Consider the following 20165-nt stretch of genomic DNA (forward strand, 5'->3'; position numbering starts at 1 on the left):
TTTTTAACTGGATAGTTCAGTGACCTCCTTAATAACTCTCACTCACCCAATCTATCCTTCACACTGCTGGCAAAGTAGTTTACAAAGGTACAGATCTGACCATACAATTCTGCTATCAGTAAACTTGTTTTTCTCTGTTTCCTCTAAGATAAAATATAAATTCTTCAATTTGTCTTTTAAAGTCCTTCACAACCTGGACCCAACATAGCTTTCAAGACTCATTATTACACATTACTTTTCTTCCAGATCTCTGTGATCCATCCTAACCTTCTCTCCGATCCTCATATGGATACTATTTCCTATCTCCAGATCTTCGCATTGCCTATCCCCCACACCTGTGGAGGGTCTTTGGGCAGAAATCTCTGTAGTTAGAAGGAATCTCCAAGGATTTAACTGTATTGGCACTCTGGGAAATGTAATTCAGTTTCTCAGAGACAGAAGAGTCTTACCAAATCAGGAAGAGATAGGGTCTAACATGCATTTTGGATCAGAATGAGTAGGATTAAACTGATCTGGGCAATAAGAACTAATGATTAAAGATCAATAGAGGAGAGTAATCACAGAATATAACAATGGAGGATGCTATAAATGGAAACTGGCCATAAGGATTGTGCAGCAGAACTGCCCCTTGTTCCTTGTTTCACTAATCTTAAGAATTTGTCTGGGAAATAATTGACTGTGCCTACCCCAAGACACTGCTGCAGACTTGGTGAATTCACTTTCTGTTTTTCTCTCTGCTTTATTACCATGTGGTCTTAAGTATTTACTATATACTTAAATGGTTTACTTGCAATTTGAATGGTGTTTTAATTTTTTTTTTGCTCTAGATAAAGTTAGAATCACTCTTAATTACAATCTCCATGTGTATCATACATAGAAAACATTGATGGAGGGTTGGGGAACCAATGACAATGAATTCACAGAATTTAATAGGAAGAGAGATTATATCTTTCCTAGAATCCAGAGGTTATGAGGGTTCTGATTCCTATTATTTTTTGTTTTGTTTTTTCATTTTTTTTTGCCAGGCAGTGGGGTTAAGTGATTTGCCCAATATCACACAGCAGGTAATTATTGAGTGTCTGAGGTCACATTTGAACTCAGGCCCTCCTGACTCCAGGGCCAGTGCTCTAGCCACTGTGCCACCTAGTTGCCCCAATTCCTATGATTTTAAATAATAATCTGTATTTTAGCTTTCCAACTCCAAAATAAAAAAAAATGCATTTAAGTTTAGGTCAAAATTTGCCCCTGGTTTAATAGGGAATTAATATTTTTATTTGTAGCATTCTGGGTCACATTGATTCTGGGCTAGTAATCATTACCTCCATATCAGAGGATGGGAAGGAATGAAATGAAAGAGAAGCAAAAGTCAAAGAGAAAACTCTGCCCAAAACTTACCTTGAAGATAGGCACAGAAATAATTTGGTATAGTCTGCTCCTCCCTTTTTCAGAAGGAAGGAAAGTCCTCAGACAAACTCCTCCATAGTGACACCTGGTGTTTATACCTATAGTACTTTCATTTCTTAATTCTGCCTTCTAGAATTTCTTTCCTTCTCAAAGATGCAGCTTGTGAATCACTTTCTACATGAATCCTCTCCTGATTCCCATAACCAATAGTGTCTTTCTTCTCTCTCTTATATATGGCAATTTGATATTTATTCTCTTTCTTTTTTTTCTTTTTTTCTTTTTTTTTAGGTTTTTGAGATGCAAATGGGGTTAAGTGGCTTGCCCAAGGCCACACAGCTAGGTAATTATTAAGTGTCTGAGGCTGGATTTGAACCCAGGTACTCCTGACTCCAAGGCTGGTGCTTTATCCACTACGCCACCTAGCCGCCCCTGATATTTATTCTCTTTATAATTATTCTATCAATCACTGTCACTGTAGTATGGATTGTTAAAATACTTTCATCATCATCATCAATATTTATAGTTGATTACAATAATTCTGTGAAGTAACTAATATAGGCATTATTGTACTCATTTTTCAGGAACTGAATCTCACAAAGGTGAAGTGATTTGTCAAGGATCATACAATTAAATCACAGAAATATTGATTTAATGCTAAATGTGAATTTAGGCATCATCTAGTCCAATGGAATCATTCTTTAGATGGAGAAACAGAGGCCCAGAGATGACTTGCCCAAGTTCACATAAACAGTAAGTGGAAGAGCTAGGGTTCAAAACCAGTTTGACTCTAAATCCAGTAGTATTTCTACTATACCAAACTGTCTTTCTTTTTTTATTTTTCAATTACATGTTATGAAAGTTTTTTAGCATTCATCCACTTGTATATTTTTAAGTTACATGTTTTTCTATCACCCTCCTTTAGCACCCCCTCCCCACAGTAGCAGCCTGAAAAAAGTTGTATATGTACATTTGTGTTTAACATATTTACATATTAGTCATTTTGTGAATGAGGAATTAGGACTAAGGAAAAAAGAAATAAAACAATGGGATAATAAGGGAAATATATAAGAGCAGTTTAAAAAAAGTGAACATAGTATTGATTCAGATTCAGTGGGGTTTTTGGTGATTTTTTTCCCCTTTAGATGTGGATGGTGTTGTTCCTAACAAGTTTTCCAGGGTTGTCTTAGCTCTATGAACTGAGAGAAGCTACAGTCATCATAGTTGATCAACTCACAGCCTTCTTGTTAATGTTTACATTGTTCTCTTGGTTCTGCTCACTTTGCTCAGCATCAGATTTTCTAACTCATTCCATGCTTCTCTAGAGTCCAAGCATTCATGGTTTCTTGCAGAACAAAAGTACTCCATAATATTAATATACCATAAGTGGTTCAGTCATTCCCCAATTGATGGGCATCCCCTCAATTTCCAGTTCTTTTCCACTACAAAAAAGAGATGCTATAAATATTTCTGAACATGTGGAACTATTACCAATTTTAATGATTTCTTTTGGATATAGACCTAGTATTAGTATTGCTGGGTCAAAGAGTATGATCAGTTTTATTGCTCTTTGAGCATAGTTCCATATTGCTCTCCAGAATGGTTGGCTCAGTCTCACTGCCTTTCAGTGATTAGCTAGTTCTAATATCTAGCCAATAGCATCATCAGATTGGAAATTTTATTATGGAAAATGCAAGGAAGGAGGAAAGAGAGAGTTTTATGATGCAGGTTTCTTTAGTAGAGATAACATATGAGCATAATACCAAAGTAGTCTTAAGTCATCAAAGAGTTTAAAAAAAAAGATAGAAGGCAGGACAAGGAAGTGAGAGACAGGTGTAGAAAAGAGGGCAGAAAGAGACCAAAGATAGCTTTCACCAAGGCAAATTTGCTTAAATGAATTCTGATAGTAAACAAAGTTGTCATAGCAACAATAATAACAATTATTTGAATTTATAGAATCTCATATTTTTTTTCAAATCAAGAATCTTATTCAGTCCCTCTCCTATAGGACACTGTACTATGTCCATTTTAAAATTATGACTAAAAAATCCTTACTCTAGGGAGAGCAATCTGTTTAGCTCAGTCACAGTTAGGAACTCAGCCATACAGAATATTCCATAGAGGGAAATCATGGGACAGAACTATCTCATTCTTTCTCTTCTTCCATTATGAGAGAATGTAAACCCTTCTCACTTCAAAAGCAACAACAGTGTTAGTGAATTAAGACAATTCGAACACGCCAGAAAGAGTGAGAGGGAAAGATTCAATGATTCTCCCTGACCATGATCAGAGAAAAAAAAGAACATGGAAAATCCCCTTACTCACCAAAATGGGTTCCGTCTGTGTTATTCCTGCGGAGGCAGCAGGAAAGGCTGCTATATATACAGTAGCTTCCACCACAGCGGCAAACAACACTAAGTGAGCATCGACGTCTCTCTCCAAAATGGGAAAGGTAAGACCACAGGAAAGCAATGTCGAGGCAGATCTGAAACAGTATATTTATACGATAAGGTGGATTTCTCAACCCTCCTCAATACTTCATTCAACAGATCATCTTCTACGAGGACCGAGGCTTCCAGGGCCGATTCTATGAATGCAGCAGTGACTATCCCAACCTGCAGGCCTATTTCAACCGTTGCAACTCCATCCGTGTAGAAAGTGGCTGCTGGATGGTTTATGAGCGCCCCAACTTTTTGGGTCATCAGTACTACTTACAGAGGGGCGATTATCCAGACTACCAGCAGTGGATGGGAGTCAATGACTCCATCAGGTCCTGCCGCATCATCCCCCAAGTGAGGTTCCATTTGAAGTCTTTTTGGGAAGTCAAGTACTTTAAAATGTTCTTTTCTCAAACTAAATCTAGCCAGCCAGTTTAGTGAATGCAGCCTAGCCTCAGAGTTAAAGATATGTCTCTCTCAAGAGTCTGATGGCTGGTGAAATCTCTCAACCTATCAATTTTTCATGGGTTCATTTCTGTTGCTTTTTAATTATAGGAATCCAGGATCCATATTTTAATTGCATTAAAAAATGAAGGAGACTCAAAGACTCTTGACTCACATGGCATCAGAAGGATTATAAATTTTAAAGGGTTTTTTGGGTTTTTTTTTTGCAAGGCAGTGGGGTTAAGTGGCTTGCCCAAGGCCACACAGCTAGGTAATTATTAAGTGTCTGAGGCTGGATTTGAACTCAGGTACTCCTAACTCCAGGGCCGGTGCTCTATCCACTGCACCACCTAGCTGCCCCATAAATTTATGTCTTATCAAAAAATAGCTGCTCTGGGGGCCGCTAGGTGGCAGTGGATAGGGCACTGTCCTGGAGTCAGGAGGACCTGAGCTCAAATCCAGCCTCAGACACTTAATAATTACCTAGCTTTGTGGCCTTGGGCAAGCCACTTAATTCCATTTGCCTTGCAAAAGACCTAAAAAAACCAAACCCTAAAAATATAGCTGCTCTGGTTTATGTTTAAATCAATAAGTCCAGTCCATTAAATTTTCATAAATGTAATCTGGAAATTCTGATTTCATTTAAACATTTTGTGTTTGTTTTATCAGTTTGCTTTCCCACTATCCCATTAGTCATTCCAGAGGGCATTGATTTAATATCACTTAGCCCTGATAGAATGAAGAAAAAAATTATAGGGTAGTAGGAAGAAGTACACTGAAACAGTAGGACCTTGAAGACTATGTGCAGAAAATTGTCTTGTATATTCTATGATTCTGGGAAAAACATCTGGGAAGGTGGTATTATTAAAATAATGCTTAAACAATATACCTTGCTATTGAGAGCAGGATAACATGGAGGTGAGCAGAGCCTACAGACAGAGTTCAATTGGTGTAGTAGATGGTTTTGGAGTCAGAGAAGCTAAATTCAATTCATAACTCTTTTATTTACCATCACTGTGACTTTTGAACAAATGTTTTTCTCTCTCTGGGACTCAATTTTCTCATCTGTAAAATGAACACATTGAATGGAATGAATCATAGAATTCTAGAGAAGGAATCAATAGAACAGGGTTCAAGGTGGTTTGGATCTGGGCAAGGCTGTGAAAGTAGAGAGAAAAGAGCATATCAAAAATGTCTTGTGAGTATAAAAGATTAAGAATTCCAGGATTGGGGCAGTTAGGTGGTATAGTGTATAGATTACCATCCCTGGAGTCAGGAGGACTGGAGTTCAAATGTGACCTCGGACACTTGATGATTACCTAGCTGTGTAACCTTAGGCAAGTCACTTAACCCCTTGCAAAAAAGACTAAAAATAAAAGAATCCAAGGATTGGTGAACTTTTTAAAATTAGCCTTTATAAAATTTAACCTAGTTTAAAGTAAAAAAAAATCATGCTTAATTTACCAGTTTACACTTTCTCACATCTAGCATTTCTGTAGCATTTAGACAAGTTTGCAAAGCATTTTGCATATGTTAACTTATTTATAGGAACATCCTCTAATAATAAAGATGAAAATTATATGATAAAATCTTACTTTAAGAAAGCTATTTTAAAAAGACAAAGTGATGAAAGATTCACTGGATTGCTGAACTCTATCCTTAGTCATACCTAGGAATCATTGTTGTTGCTTAGTCTGACTCAAGGTGAAGGGATTAAGTGACTTTTCCAAGGCCACACAGCTAGGCAATCATTAAGTGTCCGAGGTCAGATTTGAACTCAGGTCCTCCTGACTCCAGTGCCGGTGCTCTATCCACTGCATCACCTAGGTGCCCCCTATTGGGGTTTTCTTGACAAAGATCCTGGAGTTGCTTACCATTTCCTTCTCTAGTTCAGTGAGGAAACTGAGGCAAATAGTATTAACTGACTTGGCAGGGTGATGCAGTTAGTAGGTGTCTGAGGCCAGATATTAATTCAGATTCTCCAGACTCCAAGTCCAGCAAGTGGGGGGGGAGCAAATTAATTTTCCTCACTTGTTTTTCCTGATAATAAAATTGGAATTAAGAAGATATTGAGTAAGAAAATTTTGATTACTCTCTGTTTCATCATGGATTTCTTGTTTCTATTATTCTAGCACTCTGGTTCCTATAGGTTGAGGTTCTATGAAAGAGATGACTTCAAAGGTCAAATGATGGAACTCATGGATGATTGTCACTCTATTCAAGAACGCTTCCATATGAATGAAATACGCTCCCTCAATGTGTTAGAGGGTTCCTGGATCCTGTATGAGATGCCCAACTATAGAGGAAGACAGTATCTTCTGAGACCTGGGGAGTACAGGAGATATCTGGACTGGGGAGGCATGAATGCTAAAGCTGGTTCTTTTAGACGGGTCATGGATTTTTACTGAGATATGGTTACTCTCAGTTTTTTTCATTTTAAAATCGAATAAAATATTTAGCTTGTGTTTCCAGCACTAAATGGTTCCTGTCTTTCTTCCAATCTTATTAAATATTTATTTGTAACAATAACACTTGGTTAAACATAAAAAATGCATTCATGATAAGAATAAGTATTTGAGTAGGAGGAATAGTCTAGCGTAAAAAGTTTCCAGTACAGTTTTAATAATTAGAACATATCTGACCAAAGAAATGTTTAATTTAAATTTAGTTGCTAAGGTCATATAATTTTTGTTTTCCTGTATTTTGAAACTTCAGCACAATCCTAGTCCTAATATTTTGAGATATATATGCACACATACATTCATATATATATACATATATATATATATATACCCACACATATAAATGTATATGAATACATATATACACATTAACAGGGGCAGCTGGGTGGCACAGTGGATAGAGCACTGATCTTGGAGTCAGGAGGACAGGAGTTCAAATCCAGTCTCAGACACTTGACTCTTACAAGCTATGTGACCCTAGGCAAGTCATTTAACCCTGATTGCCCAGCATCCAGGACCATCTCCAGTCATCCTGATTCATATCTGGCCACTGGACCCAGATGACTCCAGAGGGGAAAATGAGGCTGGTGACTTAGCACAGCACCACCTCACTCAAATCCAATTCACCTGCTTGTCATGGCATTACCTCCCTGATGCCATGGTCTTCTTCAGTAATGTTACTCATAAACATCCCACTTTGCTTCCTTGGTCTCCCAATACTTCAACATTCCAAATTTCCTTCTTACCTTTATCTCAGTCACATACAGACATGGCCATACCATTGCTCTGATGACTGTTCACCTCTATGATCCAGAGCTCTGATATTCCTTTCTCTGACTACAACCTCATTATCTTGTCTTTGTCTTTATGATGGGCTCCAGTCAGCCAAGTTGGTTGACCCAATTCATTTCTCTGGCTTTGACTTCATTCTCCTTCCTTCATAGTTTTGGATCTGACCAACCTAATGAACTATCAGAATAACTACCAGTTATTCTTGAATTCCTTGTCTACCTGTCCTGTTGCTAGTTGCCTTGCCAAATCAAATTCTGGATTACCTCTATCATTCACCATCTTTAATTTTATTTATATGTTCCTGAATGCTACTTGGGAAAGTCAATGCCATCCCAATTAAATTAACAAACAACTATTTTACTGAATTAGAAAAAAATAATAAAATTCATTTGGAAGAACAAAAAGTCAAGAATATCAAAGGAATTAAAGAAAAAAATATAAAAGAAGGCTTAGCAGTACCAGATTTTATACTTAAAAAATAGAATGGTTGATCAGTGGAACACTGATATGAATATGTAGATATATGTAGACATATAATTTACAGCAGCAAATAATGTGGTACCATTGTTTTTTCTAAGTATAAAGAAATAAGTTTAGAGGATAAGAATTCATTATTTGGTAAAAATTTGTGGGAAAACTGAAAAGCAGTCTGGAAAAAACTGGGTGAAGACCAATGTCTTACAAATTTTACCAAGATAAGATCAAAATTGACACATGATCTAGATATAAAGAGAGATATTACAAGACAATTTGCATGGAATGGAATATATTACCTATCAGACTTATGGATAGATGAACAATTTATGAATAAACAAGAGATGGAGAGCAGTGTGATATATAAAATGGAGAATTTTGATTGTATTAAATTTTTTTTTTTTAGTTTTTGCAAGGCAATGGGGTTAGGTGGCTTGCCCAAGGCCACACAGCTAGCTAATTTTTAAGTGTCTGAGGTCAGATTTGAACTCAGGTACTCCTGACTCCAGGGCCGGTGCTCTATCTACTGTACCACCTAGCTGCCCCTGATTATATTAAATTTAAAAGTTTTGTACAAATAAAACAAATTACCAAGATCTTAAGGAACTGAAAAATGCTCAAAGCTCTCATCTAAAATATATAAAGAATTTTGTCAAATTGATAAGTGGTCAAAGGATATGAACAAGCAGTTTTCTGATGAAGAAATTAAAGCAATTTATGGTCATATTAAAAATGCTCTTCTAAATTATTATTTATTAGAGAAATGCAAATTAAAACAATCTTGAGATATTTTTATACCCAGCAGATAAATGGCTAAAATGATTGAAAGTTAAAATATTGGAGGGAATGTGGAAAATTGGAACACTAATTCACTATTAGTGGAACTGTGAATTGATCCAATCAATTTATGGAGCGATGAGGAATTATACTCAAAGAGTTACTGAATTGCCTGTTTTTTAAAAAAAATTTTAAATATTTTTTGTCTTTCAAAGTTTATTTCTTCCACTTAACAGTATTTTTTCAATTACATATAAGTTGAGTCCCTTTCCAAATTCCTTTATCCTTTCCCCAGGAGAGCATTGGAGAGACAGGAGACAAGGAAGACAAGTTCTCCCTTTGTACACCAAGGTCTCCAAGGTCTCTGTTTATTCAACCAAATACCAGTGCTTAATATCTTTCTCAGTCTCTAATCTACTCCCACTCCTGTGGCACTTAGTAAAACAAGACTCTGGTGCTCATGGACACCAGGTGATGATAGTTGATAGTGTTCCCACATACAACAGTCCCTAACATATTCCCCTTCTTGTCTTTTTTTAAAACAAAATTATTACATAATGAATGCCACATAAATTGTAAACAAAAGTTCAAAAATAGCATAAACAATAGTAAAAACCAATATTCCCAAATTCCTTGAAATACCTATTACATTTTTTTGAAGCTGAGATTGATACCCTAGCCAGTACCAGATCTCAGAATATAGAAACATTTTCCCACATCTCCAGGCCAGTAGAGAGATGTAAAGTGTCCTATTGATGATTATATATATATATATGTATATATACATAACATACAAATTAAGACCTGTCAAAAATAACTTTTGAAAACAAACAGAATTTCTTAAGGAATCACATATATATTCATGAAAATCTTGAAATAGCCAATCCAAAAACAAAATAGATGCATTCTTAAACAACTTCACAAAATTCAAAGTTAGCTACTCTATTACAGAGATATTAGCCATAGGCACAAGCTTCATTCAAAAGACAAAACCTAAATTTCCCAATCTCAGAAAAAAATCTTCTTCCCCTTTTTTTCTTAACTAATTGATCACGAAGCTTCCCAATCAATAGCCTATTACCCAACCCCCCCCCTCCTCAAACCAAGGAGAAGACATAGGGATCCCTTGATTTCTAAAATAAGTTTTTTTTGGGGGGGGGGTCTTGCCCTTTCTATAGTGAATCTTATATTCTATCTGAGACATAAGCTTGAATTTCAAAGTTCCAAAAAAAGAGTAAGATTCCCCTTCTCCCTGCTCCTTCCCTCTGCAGAGAATGAGAGAAAGCATTTGAAATTACTTTGACAGTACAATTTGGAGTTGTTGCATTTTGTGAACAGTAGTCAACACCATAACAAACTATCCAATAGCATGTGACATTTTTACCCTCAACATAGAAAGTGCAGTTAGTGTTCAATTCACAGCCCTCTGGTGCTGGAGCAACTGCCACTGTGCGCCTGGCTGTAGACTGGAAAGTGAAACTTGTCATTTCTGGAGTGAAATTCATTGTAGGCATCAGGGTCTGCATCAGGGTCTGCAGCAATGAAGAGAACTTTCTAAAGTTGATCATAGATTTAGGGGTTTGGGTCCTACTTAACTCCTATAGCACAATCAGACCAGCAGCTGCAGCCAAAAGGTCCTCTGCATCTGGTTTAGTGGGCTGGTATTGACTGCTGCTGAGGAAGAAGCTTTGTCCCCTAAGGTACTGACTCAGAGACTCTACTTCCCCTGACTCCTCAATGTTGAACTATTTGTCTTCTCACTTGCACTCTACACCTCTTTGTTTAAAATCAGCCCCCTGGTAACAATCAAAATCTGTTTCTTCTTCCACAAGTTGTGCCTGGATGTTGCTTGTATCTGCTGATCCTTATCCTGGACTTCACTCAGATAACTCTGCCTTCATGTTCCTTTTCAGGTGCCATATGTTTAGTACCAGTTTGGATATCATTATATTGAGTCCCCTTCTAGACTCCCTTAAGCTTTCCCCAGGTGAATGGTGAAGGGGTGGGAGACAAGGAAGACAAGTTTCTCCCTATACACCTAGGTCTCCAAGGCCCAAATACCAGTGCTTAAATATCTTTCCCAGTTTCTAATCCACTCCCTCTCCCATGGCACTTAGTAAAATAAGACTCTTGTGCTCAAGGAAACCAGGTGATGATAGTTTAAGTGCTCCCACGTACAATAGTCCCTAACACAATTGGGCAGCCATAGGGAAGTAGATTGACATATTTCAGGAATAAGGACAGCATTGATTGAATCATGGCTCAAGGATTGTAAAAGGGGGAATGGAAGAAGGGAATAAATATGTATATAGCACCTACTATGTGTTATATACAACTCCATTACAAATTAAAAACCTGCAATTAAGTGACCTGGCCAAGGTCACCAAGTTATTAAGTGACTGAAGTCAAATTTGAACGCAGGTCTTCCTACCTCCAGGTCTAGTGCTCTACCCATTGAACCATCCTGCTGACTAGCTTGAAGTTACACACATGGTATCAGTGAGATGGCCCAAGAGTAGAGAGTGAAGTTTGAACCAGTGGACCAGATAAGCAAGTCATAAATCAGAGCAAGACCCCGGGACAGAAGTTGCAGAGATGACAGATTAAAACTTTCAAGGTGTAATTTACCATCCAGGTAGCATTTATCTTCACTGTTAAACTAATTATTCATGGAAGTCAGGAACTATTTTTTTTACTTTTTTTTAATGTTCCCAGAGCTTATTTCATAGTAGACACTTAATAAATGTTGGTTGACTTACTGACTGCAGACATCTCCCTCTGACTAAAGTTAAGACTTTCACGAAGGGATAAGGGATTCCACACTCAATTTATCCTTTATTTCTAGATCTTTCTCTATTTGAAGAAATTGCTACCCCAAGGTCAATAACTCAAACCAATCAGTCCTACAGTAGATTGTCACAGACAAACTTTGGGAATTTTATCCTCCCTGTTTTCAATATAGTATGAGAGAAAAAAATCAAGAAAATAATTGCTAAAATGTAAAAAGCTTTAAAAAGCTTAGAGGAAATGATACTATTTCACTTATAGAAAGAACCAAAGCTTCTAGTTGACTTAGAAACATTATTTGAATGTCTGAAAAATAAAGAAAAAAGATATGTCAGCAATAATCCATTTTTCCTTGAAGCCTAAATAGTAGCAAACGTGCTTAAGTTGCAACAAGAATTTGAATTATAAATAGGAACATATCCCCTTACATTGTGAGCTTTAACACATTGAAAAGGCATAGCAGGATAGGATGGGACAATTGCTCTTGGAAGACCTTTAAAACCAGACAGATTCTTATCTGTCTAGACTGTTAACATTTTTATCTAAAGACAGAGAAAAAGAGACGATCAATGGTTATCTAATTTGTTCCGTCTTCCTCAAGAAAGTAAAAAACCCTTACTCTACCTGTTTTTACTTGAAACGAACAAACTTCACTAGGACAAATGGGAAGGTGAAACCTGATTTTGTTGTTCAATCAATTTTTCATCATGTCTAACTATTTGTGACCCCATTTAGGATCATTTCTTGGCAAAGATATTTGAGTGGTCTGATATTTCCTTCTCCAGCTCATTTTACAGATGAGGAAACTGAGGCAAACAGGATTAAGTCTAACACTTTGTGATCTCCTTTGGAGTCATTTCTTGGCAAAGATACAGGAAAGGTTTATCATGTCCTTCTCCAGAGTACTGATTTTACTAGTAATAAAAATAAATGAAGGCAAATTAATTCATCTATGTGGCCCAATCTCAAATTGACTCTTTTGCTGTTGCTTCTGTCACCAGAGGATGTAAGATGATTTTCTTTCTGGGCTGAATTGTTCAGACAAAAAAGTCTTTGCCATTTATCTTTTAAACATTCATTCAACAGAACTGAGCATTTTTACTGTCTGTCCTCAATGCCTGAAATGTTCTCCTTGCTCATCTCTCTATCTCTCTCTCTCTCTCTCTCTCTCTCTCTCTCTTTGTTTCCCTCTCTTATCTTCTCCAGGAAGCCTTTCTCAAGCCCTCTTAATTCTAGTGTCTTCCCTCTATCAATTTTTTTCTAATTGCATATGTAGCTAGTTTCTACATAGTGATTTGCATATCATCTCCCCTCTTAGATTGAGAGCTTCTCAATTGGCAGGAGCTATTTTTTGCCTTTCTTTATATACCAATACCTTGTTCAAAGTAGGCACTTAACAAATATTTATTGTCCAGCTGACTGAATAGGAGAAGTCAGGATAGAGATGACTTGGAGGCCTTCTCAGAGTCCAGAATCCCAAGTCCAAGTTCTCTTGTGTGGGAGTATGGAGATGAATGCTTATTGATTGACTAAATGAGTGACTGTTCTACTTGCTCAAGCTAGCCTGGGAATGACTTGTAGAGGATTGAGTTTTCTCTATACCAATGGAAAGTCAAACATCAGTTACTACAGAGATGAGAGTGAAATTCTCTTTTAACTCAAATCTCTCTTATCCTTTGGCAGAGGAGAGAGGAAAAGGTAGATTTGGAGGTAGTAAATCAATGATATATCCATCCAAAGAGAATGAGATGGGGGGTAGAGTTATTTTTAAGCAGGATTGGAGTTGGATCCATAAGGAATCTGATTAGATAAGATTCCACACCAAACTCTTTAAGCTAATGAGACTGAGATGAGCATTGCCATCTATAAAGGGAAGAAACTAAGGAGAGAGGAGCAGATTCTCTTGATATGGAAAAGCTTGGTAGTCATGGCATAGCATCATCTAGTGAATGGTGGAAATAGACAACTAGGGTGATCAATGGCTTTACCCCACTTGTTCCTTATTTTAAATAGCATTGTTCCCTTGGTTCTTTAAAGACTCAACTAGAATTCTACCTTTGAGGGACTTTTCCCAACCCTTCTAGCTACTAGTGCCTTTCCTTAAGCTTTTAGTAGTTTAGAAGTGCACTAAGGTTTTGGGGACAACTATTCTCTCTTTCTCTCTCTCTCTCTCTCCATAAAGAGATGGATAGATAGATAGATACATACATACATACATACATACACACATACATACATAGATACATAGATAGATAGATACATACATACATAGATACATAGATACATAGATAGATAGATAGATACATAGATAGATAGATAGATAGATAGATAGATAGATACATAGATAGATACATAGATACATAGATAGATAGATAGATAGATAGATAGATAGATAGATAGATACATAGATACATAGATAGATACATAGATACATAGATACATAGATAGATAGGTACATAGATACATACATAGATAGATAGATACATACATAGATAGATAGATACATAGATACATAGATACATACATAGATAGATAGATAGATACATACATAGATAGATACATAGATACATAGATACATAGATAGATACATACATACATAGATACATAGATACATAGATACATAGATACATAGATAGAGTTTATATAGGTAGTATGTACCTAGTTATTTTTTTGTTTTTATCTCTCATTAGAATGTAAATTCCTTGAGGGCAGAGACCTGCTTTTCCCTTTATTTGTATCCCCAGTACTTAACCCAGTAAGCACTTAATAAATCCTTACAGATTAACTACCGGTAGCTCCAAAATACCACCTTGCCTAGGACTCAGATACATATTATAGTCACAGAGTCTAATTTTGTCCAGGAGTGGTTTAGAGATTTCTTAGTATCAAATTCCTCTGCTCTGTTGCCTGGTCTTCCCCATTCTGTACTCTCTGAGGAGTTGACTTTCTCTTCCTAGGTTCCAACTCAATAGGAGTCCTGTCAACAAGTGTCTATAGTCCTTAAGGCCTATCTTCACAACCCTACAGGATTTATTCTCAGATTCAGGATAAATTGACTCCCAATCTGATGACAATCTGGGCTACATAAAACACTTTGCCAGTCTACTCAGAAATTCCTGGTACATTTCCACCAGCTCCACATTCACTGAGAAATTCTGCCCACTATGCCTCTGACTTAGACACACTAGGTTCTTATTCCTCTTCTCTAGCTATTATTCATTCTTCTCCTACCCCCATACCTGGTCTCCAATCTATCTCTCATCCATTATTCAGTATTATTCCAAGGAGTCTGCTGACTATTGTCTCAGCTGATACAAAATTAACATCTTTACCATATACTTGGAATATACAAACAGTGATATCCTGTCTATAAAATATCTAAGGACATTATACACTGGGACATTTTTTGTCATCACTATTTTTCACAGAGACATAAACAAAAGAAATAAACATTGCAAATAGTCCATTGAATCAAATCTTGTATATTATGATAAGAGACTTTTTATAAACATGTTGAAAGACTTCCATGGACTCCCAAATGATCCATACTTTGAAAGCTACTAAATGTCAGAGTAGCTAGATCATTCTAGGTCTAGAGTCAGGTAGTCTATTTTCTAAGAGCTATATGATCCTGGGCAAATCACTTAACTGCCTCAGTTTCTTCAATTGTAAAATAGGAAAAATAATAAAACTTACCTACAAGGGTTGATGTGAAGACCAAATGAAATAATACTTATAAAGTACTTGGTAGGTGTTTCATAAATACTTATTCCCTTTTTCTCTCCCCCAATAAATTAAATGATCTCTCAAGATGGGAAGGATATTATTTTAGAGCTAAAATAGATCTTAGAGCTTTGATCTAAGTTCTTCATTTTGCACATGAGGAGAAGAACTAAGAGCACAAGCTATTTTACCCTATCACATAGTTAGTTGATAATAGAGACAGTGCTAGAACATAGATCTGCTAACTTTCAGGCTGTTCTCTGTCCGCTTTTCTTCCGGTCTGATGAATCTGATATAATTGAATACCCAGCTTCTAATTATTACTTCTTTCCTTTCTTGGATTTAAATAACCCCATTTCATTTCATGTTCAGTCAAAATCCTTGAGGTTTATATGGACTCTAACCAGGCATAAGAGCTGTGGCAAATATACAATCAACCAGGAACAAGCTTTTTATTGGGCTTACCACATAAAAGTATTTTGTTTTTATAACCTGATCAATTTAGAAACTTCACATCTCAGTTTTAAATGCATCCCAGACTGTTCATATCCTGAGTTCATACCATATGCCTATCAGTAAGACAGAATTAAAGATCTACATTTTTATAACAAAATATTCATTGTAACACTATTTCATAGTAACAAAGAAACTAGAAACAAAATGGCAACCTAATGATTGAAGAATAGCTGATAAATTATAACATCTGAGTATAGCAGAATATTTTTGCTCCATATACAAAGAAATACAAAGAAACACAAGTGACCAGTTGGTCCACTGGACCTAGAGTCAGGAAGATGAGTTCAAACTTGACTGCAGACACTTAAGTATGTCCATTAACCTAGGCTAAAACAAGGTAATATTTGTTAAGCACTTTGCAAGCACCAAGACACTATGCAAATCCTAGCTATTTATTATTACATAGGAGGACTTGTATAAAGTAATGCAGAGGGAAGAAAATAGAGCTAAGAGAACCATATATGCTACTACAATAAGGTCATCTACAGCAGTACTAAAAAGTATATGGATTCTGTGAAACTGAGTAAGCAGGGAATATATTTCAGGCATAAAGAATGATAATTATACCATGATCAATCAATCAGTAAGTATTGATTTAATACCTACATCATGCCAGACACAATGGTAAGCACTAAAGATACAAATACAAAGAATGAAATAATCCCTACTCTTGAGGAGCTTACATTTTAACCAGGGAAATGAATACATATAGAAATATAAAGAAATAGAAATATATAGAAATATAAAGTGAATAAATATAAAGAGAATAAATGCATAAAACCGAGGTAGCTCTAGAGGGAAGGCATTAGTGATTGAGGGGAGGTCAGAGAAGGTTTCATGTAGAAGATGGATGCTTGGGTTGAATTTTGAAGGAAGAGAGATTCTCTGAGATTGAAATGAGCACTGAGTTCATTACAGTTGAATAGTGTAAAGTCAAATATAGCAAAGTTAAATGAATGAATCAACATTGTTATTGACTTGACCTGCATAGATTATTGCTCCCTTTAAGGAAATAAGCAAATACATCATTTCTACGTGACTTGTAGATTTAAATCTTCTTCACTTTTAATCCTAGGGCTGTTGAAAGACAAGAGAAGTTGAAAACTTACTTTGTCCTTTCATCTGAATTCTCAGTAAGATTGTACTCAAGCAATCTTACATCAGGCAGATAGGTAGATGTTTGTTCTACTCTTTAGTTTTTTAAAAGAAGGAAATTCCACAGACTTCTTTTGAGATATATTCCAATGTCTTCTATAACTTTGCACTTTCTTATTGTTAACCTAAATCCCTCAATATGTAAAAATTACATTTTTAAATATTAATGTATAGAGGTAATTGGATAATTTTCCCTGGTTAGTCCATATTTTCATGTTATATGACTTTTTATATTCCTCCCAATTAACACAAATTCCATTCTTCCTTTCTTATATTGCAAGGCCATTCTCCAAAGACAGACATTGTATGAAATATCCAAAGCTCTACCTCTATTATTAAGTAAACAATGTTCCAAATTATAGTTCTTCAGAAGGCCTCAATAGGAATCCCTGTATTGACCAAGGACAGCAACTCGAATATACGAGAGAGAATGAGAACAAAACATACAATGAACACCTATTAACGATGATACAGAACAGAAAAAAGAGAATGTGAAAATCCCCTTACTAGTCACGCTAGGCCTCTTTTGTGTTGTTCTTGCCAACGCAGCAGCAAACCTGCTATATATATAGGGGCTGTCACTGCTATTGCCTCTAGGACAGGACTCAACATCGCACAGACATGGGAAAGGTGAGTAATGCATGAAGATTCCACAATATTTCTTGGGGGATTTGAGCTACATGTAGTTTGTTAGGAAATCAGGACCATGATCCATTTTCTTCTATTTCAGATCACCTTCTACGAGGACCGTGGCTTCCAGGGTCGTTACTATGAGTGCAGTAGTGACCACTCCAACCTTCAGTCCTATTTCAATCGCTGCAACTCTGTACGAGTTGATAGTGGCAACTGGATGATCTATGAGCAACCCAATTATTTAGGCTGCCAGTACTACCTGCGTAGGGGCGAGTATCCAGACTACCATGAGTGGATGGGTTTCAATGACTCCATCAGGTCCTGCCGCATCATCCCTCATGTGAGTTCAGTTTGGTGGATTTGGACTCAAAGGGTTCAAATTACAGATCTGTCATTTTTTTTTTTAATATTGGGCAATTCGTTTAACCTCCACAGTCCTCAGTGTTTTCACTTGTAAATGAGATTTAATGCCCTCAAAGGTAGCTTTCAGATGTAAATCTATGATACTATAATAAAAACTTAAAGTCAGTGAACTTCAAATTAGAATATTCAAGCTATGTGAAAATGTATGGGAATTTGACAGGCAAATATTCAAAGTAGCTGGCAGAATTCAGACAAAGTTAAAAAAAGAAGGTACATTTTATTCAAATTTAATAAAGGTATGCCAATTAATATAAAGAATGATGAACAGCTAATATATTAACAAGTATTGATTAAAAAAATATGTAGTATGGGAGCAGCTAGGTGGCATAGTGGATAGAGCACTGGCCCTGGAGTCAAGAGAATCTGAGTTCAAATACAGCCTCAAACACTTAATAATTGCCTAGATGTGTGACTCTGGGCAAGTCACTTAATCCCATTGCCTTAAATAAATGAAATTTTAAAAAATACATAGTATGTGTCCCATACACAAAAGATATTATAGTAGATAAAATATATGATTTGATCATTAGTCTCAAAGAATTTACAAGGTACTCAAGAGGAAAGACTAAGGCACATGAAACCAAAAAAGTGCTTAACAAGGTAGTCACCACAAGAATAACAGAAAAATCAGAAGGAAGAAATCAAATATGGGTGCTTTTGCCTTAAACTCATTCACCTGCTTTCCTTTAGGCAATGTGTACACTAAAATACATTGTACTTATACATTGATATTCTCAAAAATTTATATTTAAACTCATGGAGATCTATGTTTGGGGTGTGAGATATCCTGGTGATAGGGGGAAAAGTACTAAAAATACACTACCAGGATACCAGAGAATCCTGCGCTCCTAGCAAATATAAATATTCTAAACATTTTCTAAGTTTCAAGTTTCAGATCAATGTTGGGTCATTCATTTTGTAAATGGACTTAATACGTTAAACTTATCTTTATTTGCAAGAAAAATTATCTTCCTCCAAACTAAGCCAGGGACCAAAATTAATAGACTGAAAATGACATAGTTTTCATGGAATGTCATTCTCAGGGGCTTTCTGATATTTTGATTTTTTAATTTTATTTTTTCAATTACATGTAAAGATTATTTTCAACATTCATTCTTTTGCAAGTCTTGAGTTCACATTTTTTCTGCCTCCCTCCCTTCTTTCCCCCTTCCCCTTGACAGTGAGTAATCTGATGTAGTTTTGTAGTTTACATATATATATATATATATATATATATATATATATGTATATATACAATCATGTTTAAAACATTTGCTTATTATTTCTGATCCTTTTAATCAGTTGAATACCCTTTTGGTTTTTCTGATAATAAATCACATCATATGAAAAATGTTACTATTTTGTGTTCCTCCAAATCTCTATCAATGAAACAAGTATTTTACAAATTCTACTTTGTTCAGTGAAGTAAATTGAATGAATATTAAATATTAGGTCTTTTGAAAAGATGGAATTAACTTACCCAGTCTATGACTATTAATTAAATGCGGAGAAGCTCTCATTTCCCTTTTTTCTGTCTTTTCTCTTGATTGGACCACCAGACTGTATCTCACAGAATTAGAATGTATGAGAGGGAAGACTACCGAGGCAAGATGGTGGAGTTTACTGAAGACTGTTCTTCCCTTCAAGATCGTCTCCATTTACATGAGATTTACTCCCTCAACGTGTTAGAGGGTTGCTGGATCCTTTATGAGCTGCCCAACTACAGAGGAAGACAGTATCTGCTGAGACCTGGAGAGTACAGGCGATTCCAAGACTGGGGTGCTATGAATGCTAAAGTGGGCTCTTTGAGGAGAGTCATGGATTTATACTAAAAAATGTTTATCCTTATCATTTCTCAATATGGAAATTAATAAAATATTTTCTGTGTGTTCCTAGCATTAACTGATTCCTCTTTTTTTATTTGACTCTTTTGATGGAAGCAGGTCTGTCTAAGAATGGTCTGAAGTTTTGGATTGGATTGAAATGAGATTATCTTAGATCAGAAAGGTTAACAAAAAGGAGGTTACATACATATACATCATAAACAAAGGTTATATCATTAATTCAGTTGGACATACTTGATACTCTGGTCAGAAACCAAAGAAAGAGTTTCTAACTCCTTATGTTCTTTAAAAGAATA

General features: G+C 36.0%; 2 protein-coding genes across 2 annotated transcripts; both read left to right on the forward strand.

Moving 5' to 3' along the window:
- Positions 1–3844: 3844 nt before the first annotated feature.
- LOC141491718 (gamma-crystallin B-like) lies at positions 3845–6691 on the forward strand. Its single transcript, XM_074192574.1, has 3 exons — positions 3845–3853; positions 3951–4193; positions 6416–6691. Exons 1-3 carry the CDS (start codon positions 3845–3847, stop codon positions 6689–6691), a joined length of 528 nt encoding a protein of 175 aa, XP_074048675.1.
- A 10899-nt stretch (positions 6692–17590) lies between these two features.
- Positions 17591–19857, forward strand: LOC141491719 (gamma-crystallin D). The gene is made up of 3 exons (XM_074192575.1): positions 17591–17599; positions 17700–17942; positions 19585–19857. Exons 1-3 carry the CDS (start codon positions 17591–17593, stop codon positions 19855–19857), a joined length of 525 nt encoding a protein of 174 aa, XP_074048676.1.
- Positions 19858–20165: the final 308 nt, after the last annotated feature.

This window comes from Macrotis lagotis, chromosome 6 (genome assembly GCF_037893015.1).
Source record: "Macrotis lagotis isolate mMagLag1 chromosome 6, bilby.v1.9.chrom.fasta, whole genome shotgun sequence".
Taxonomy (NCBI): Eukaryota; Metazoa; Chordata; class Mammalia; order Peramelemorphia; family Peramelidae; genus Macrotis; species Macrotis lagotis.

Bases quoted from the DNA above. Each gene is read 5' to 3' on its own strand.
- LOC141491718 (XM_074192574.1), top strand. The intron at 4,194-6,415 runs GTGAGGTTCCAT...CTATTATTCTAG, and splicing joins CCTGCCGCATCATCCCCCAA to CACTCTGGTTCCTATAGGTT.
- LOC141491719 (XM_074192575.1), top strand. The intron at 17,943-19,584 runs GTGAGTTCAGTT...TTGGACCACCAG, and splicing joins CCTGCCGCATCATCCCTCAT to ACTGTATCTCACAGAATTAG.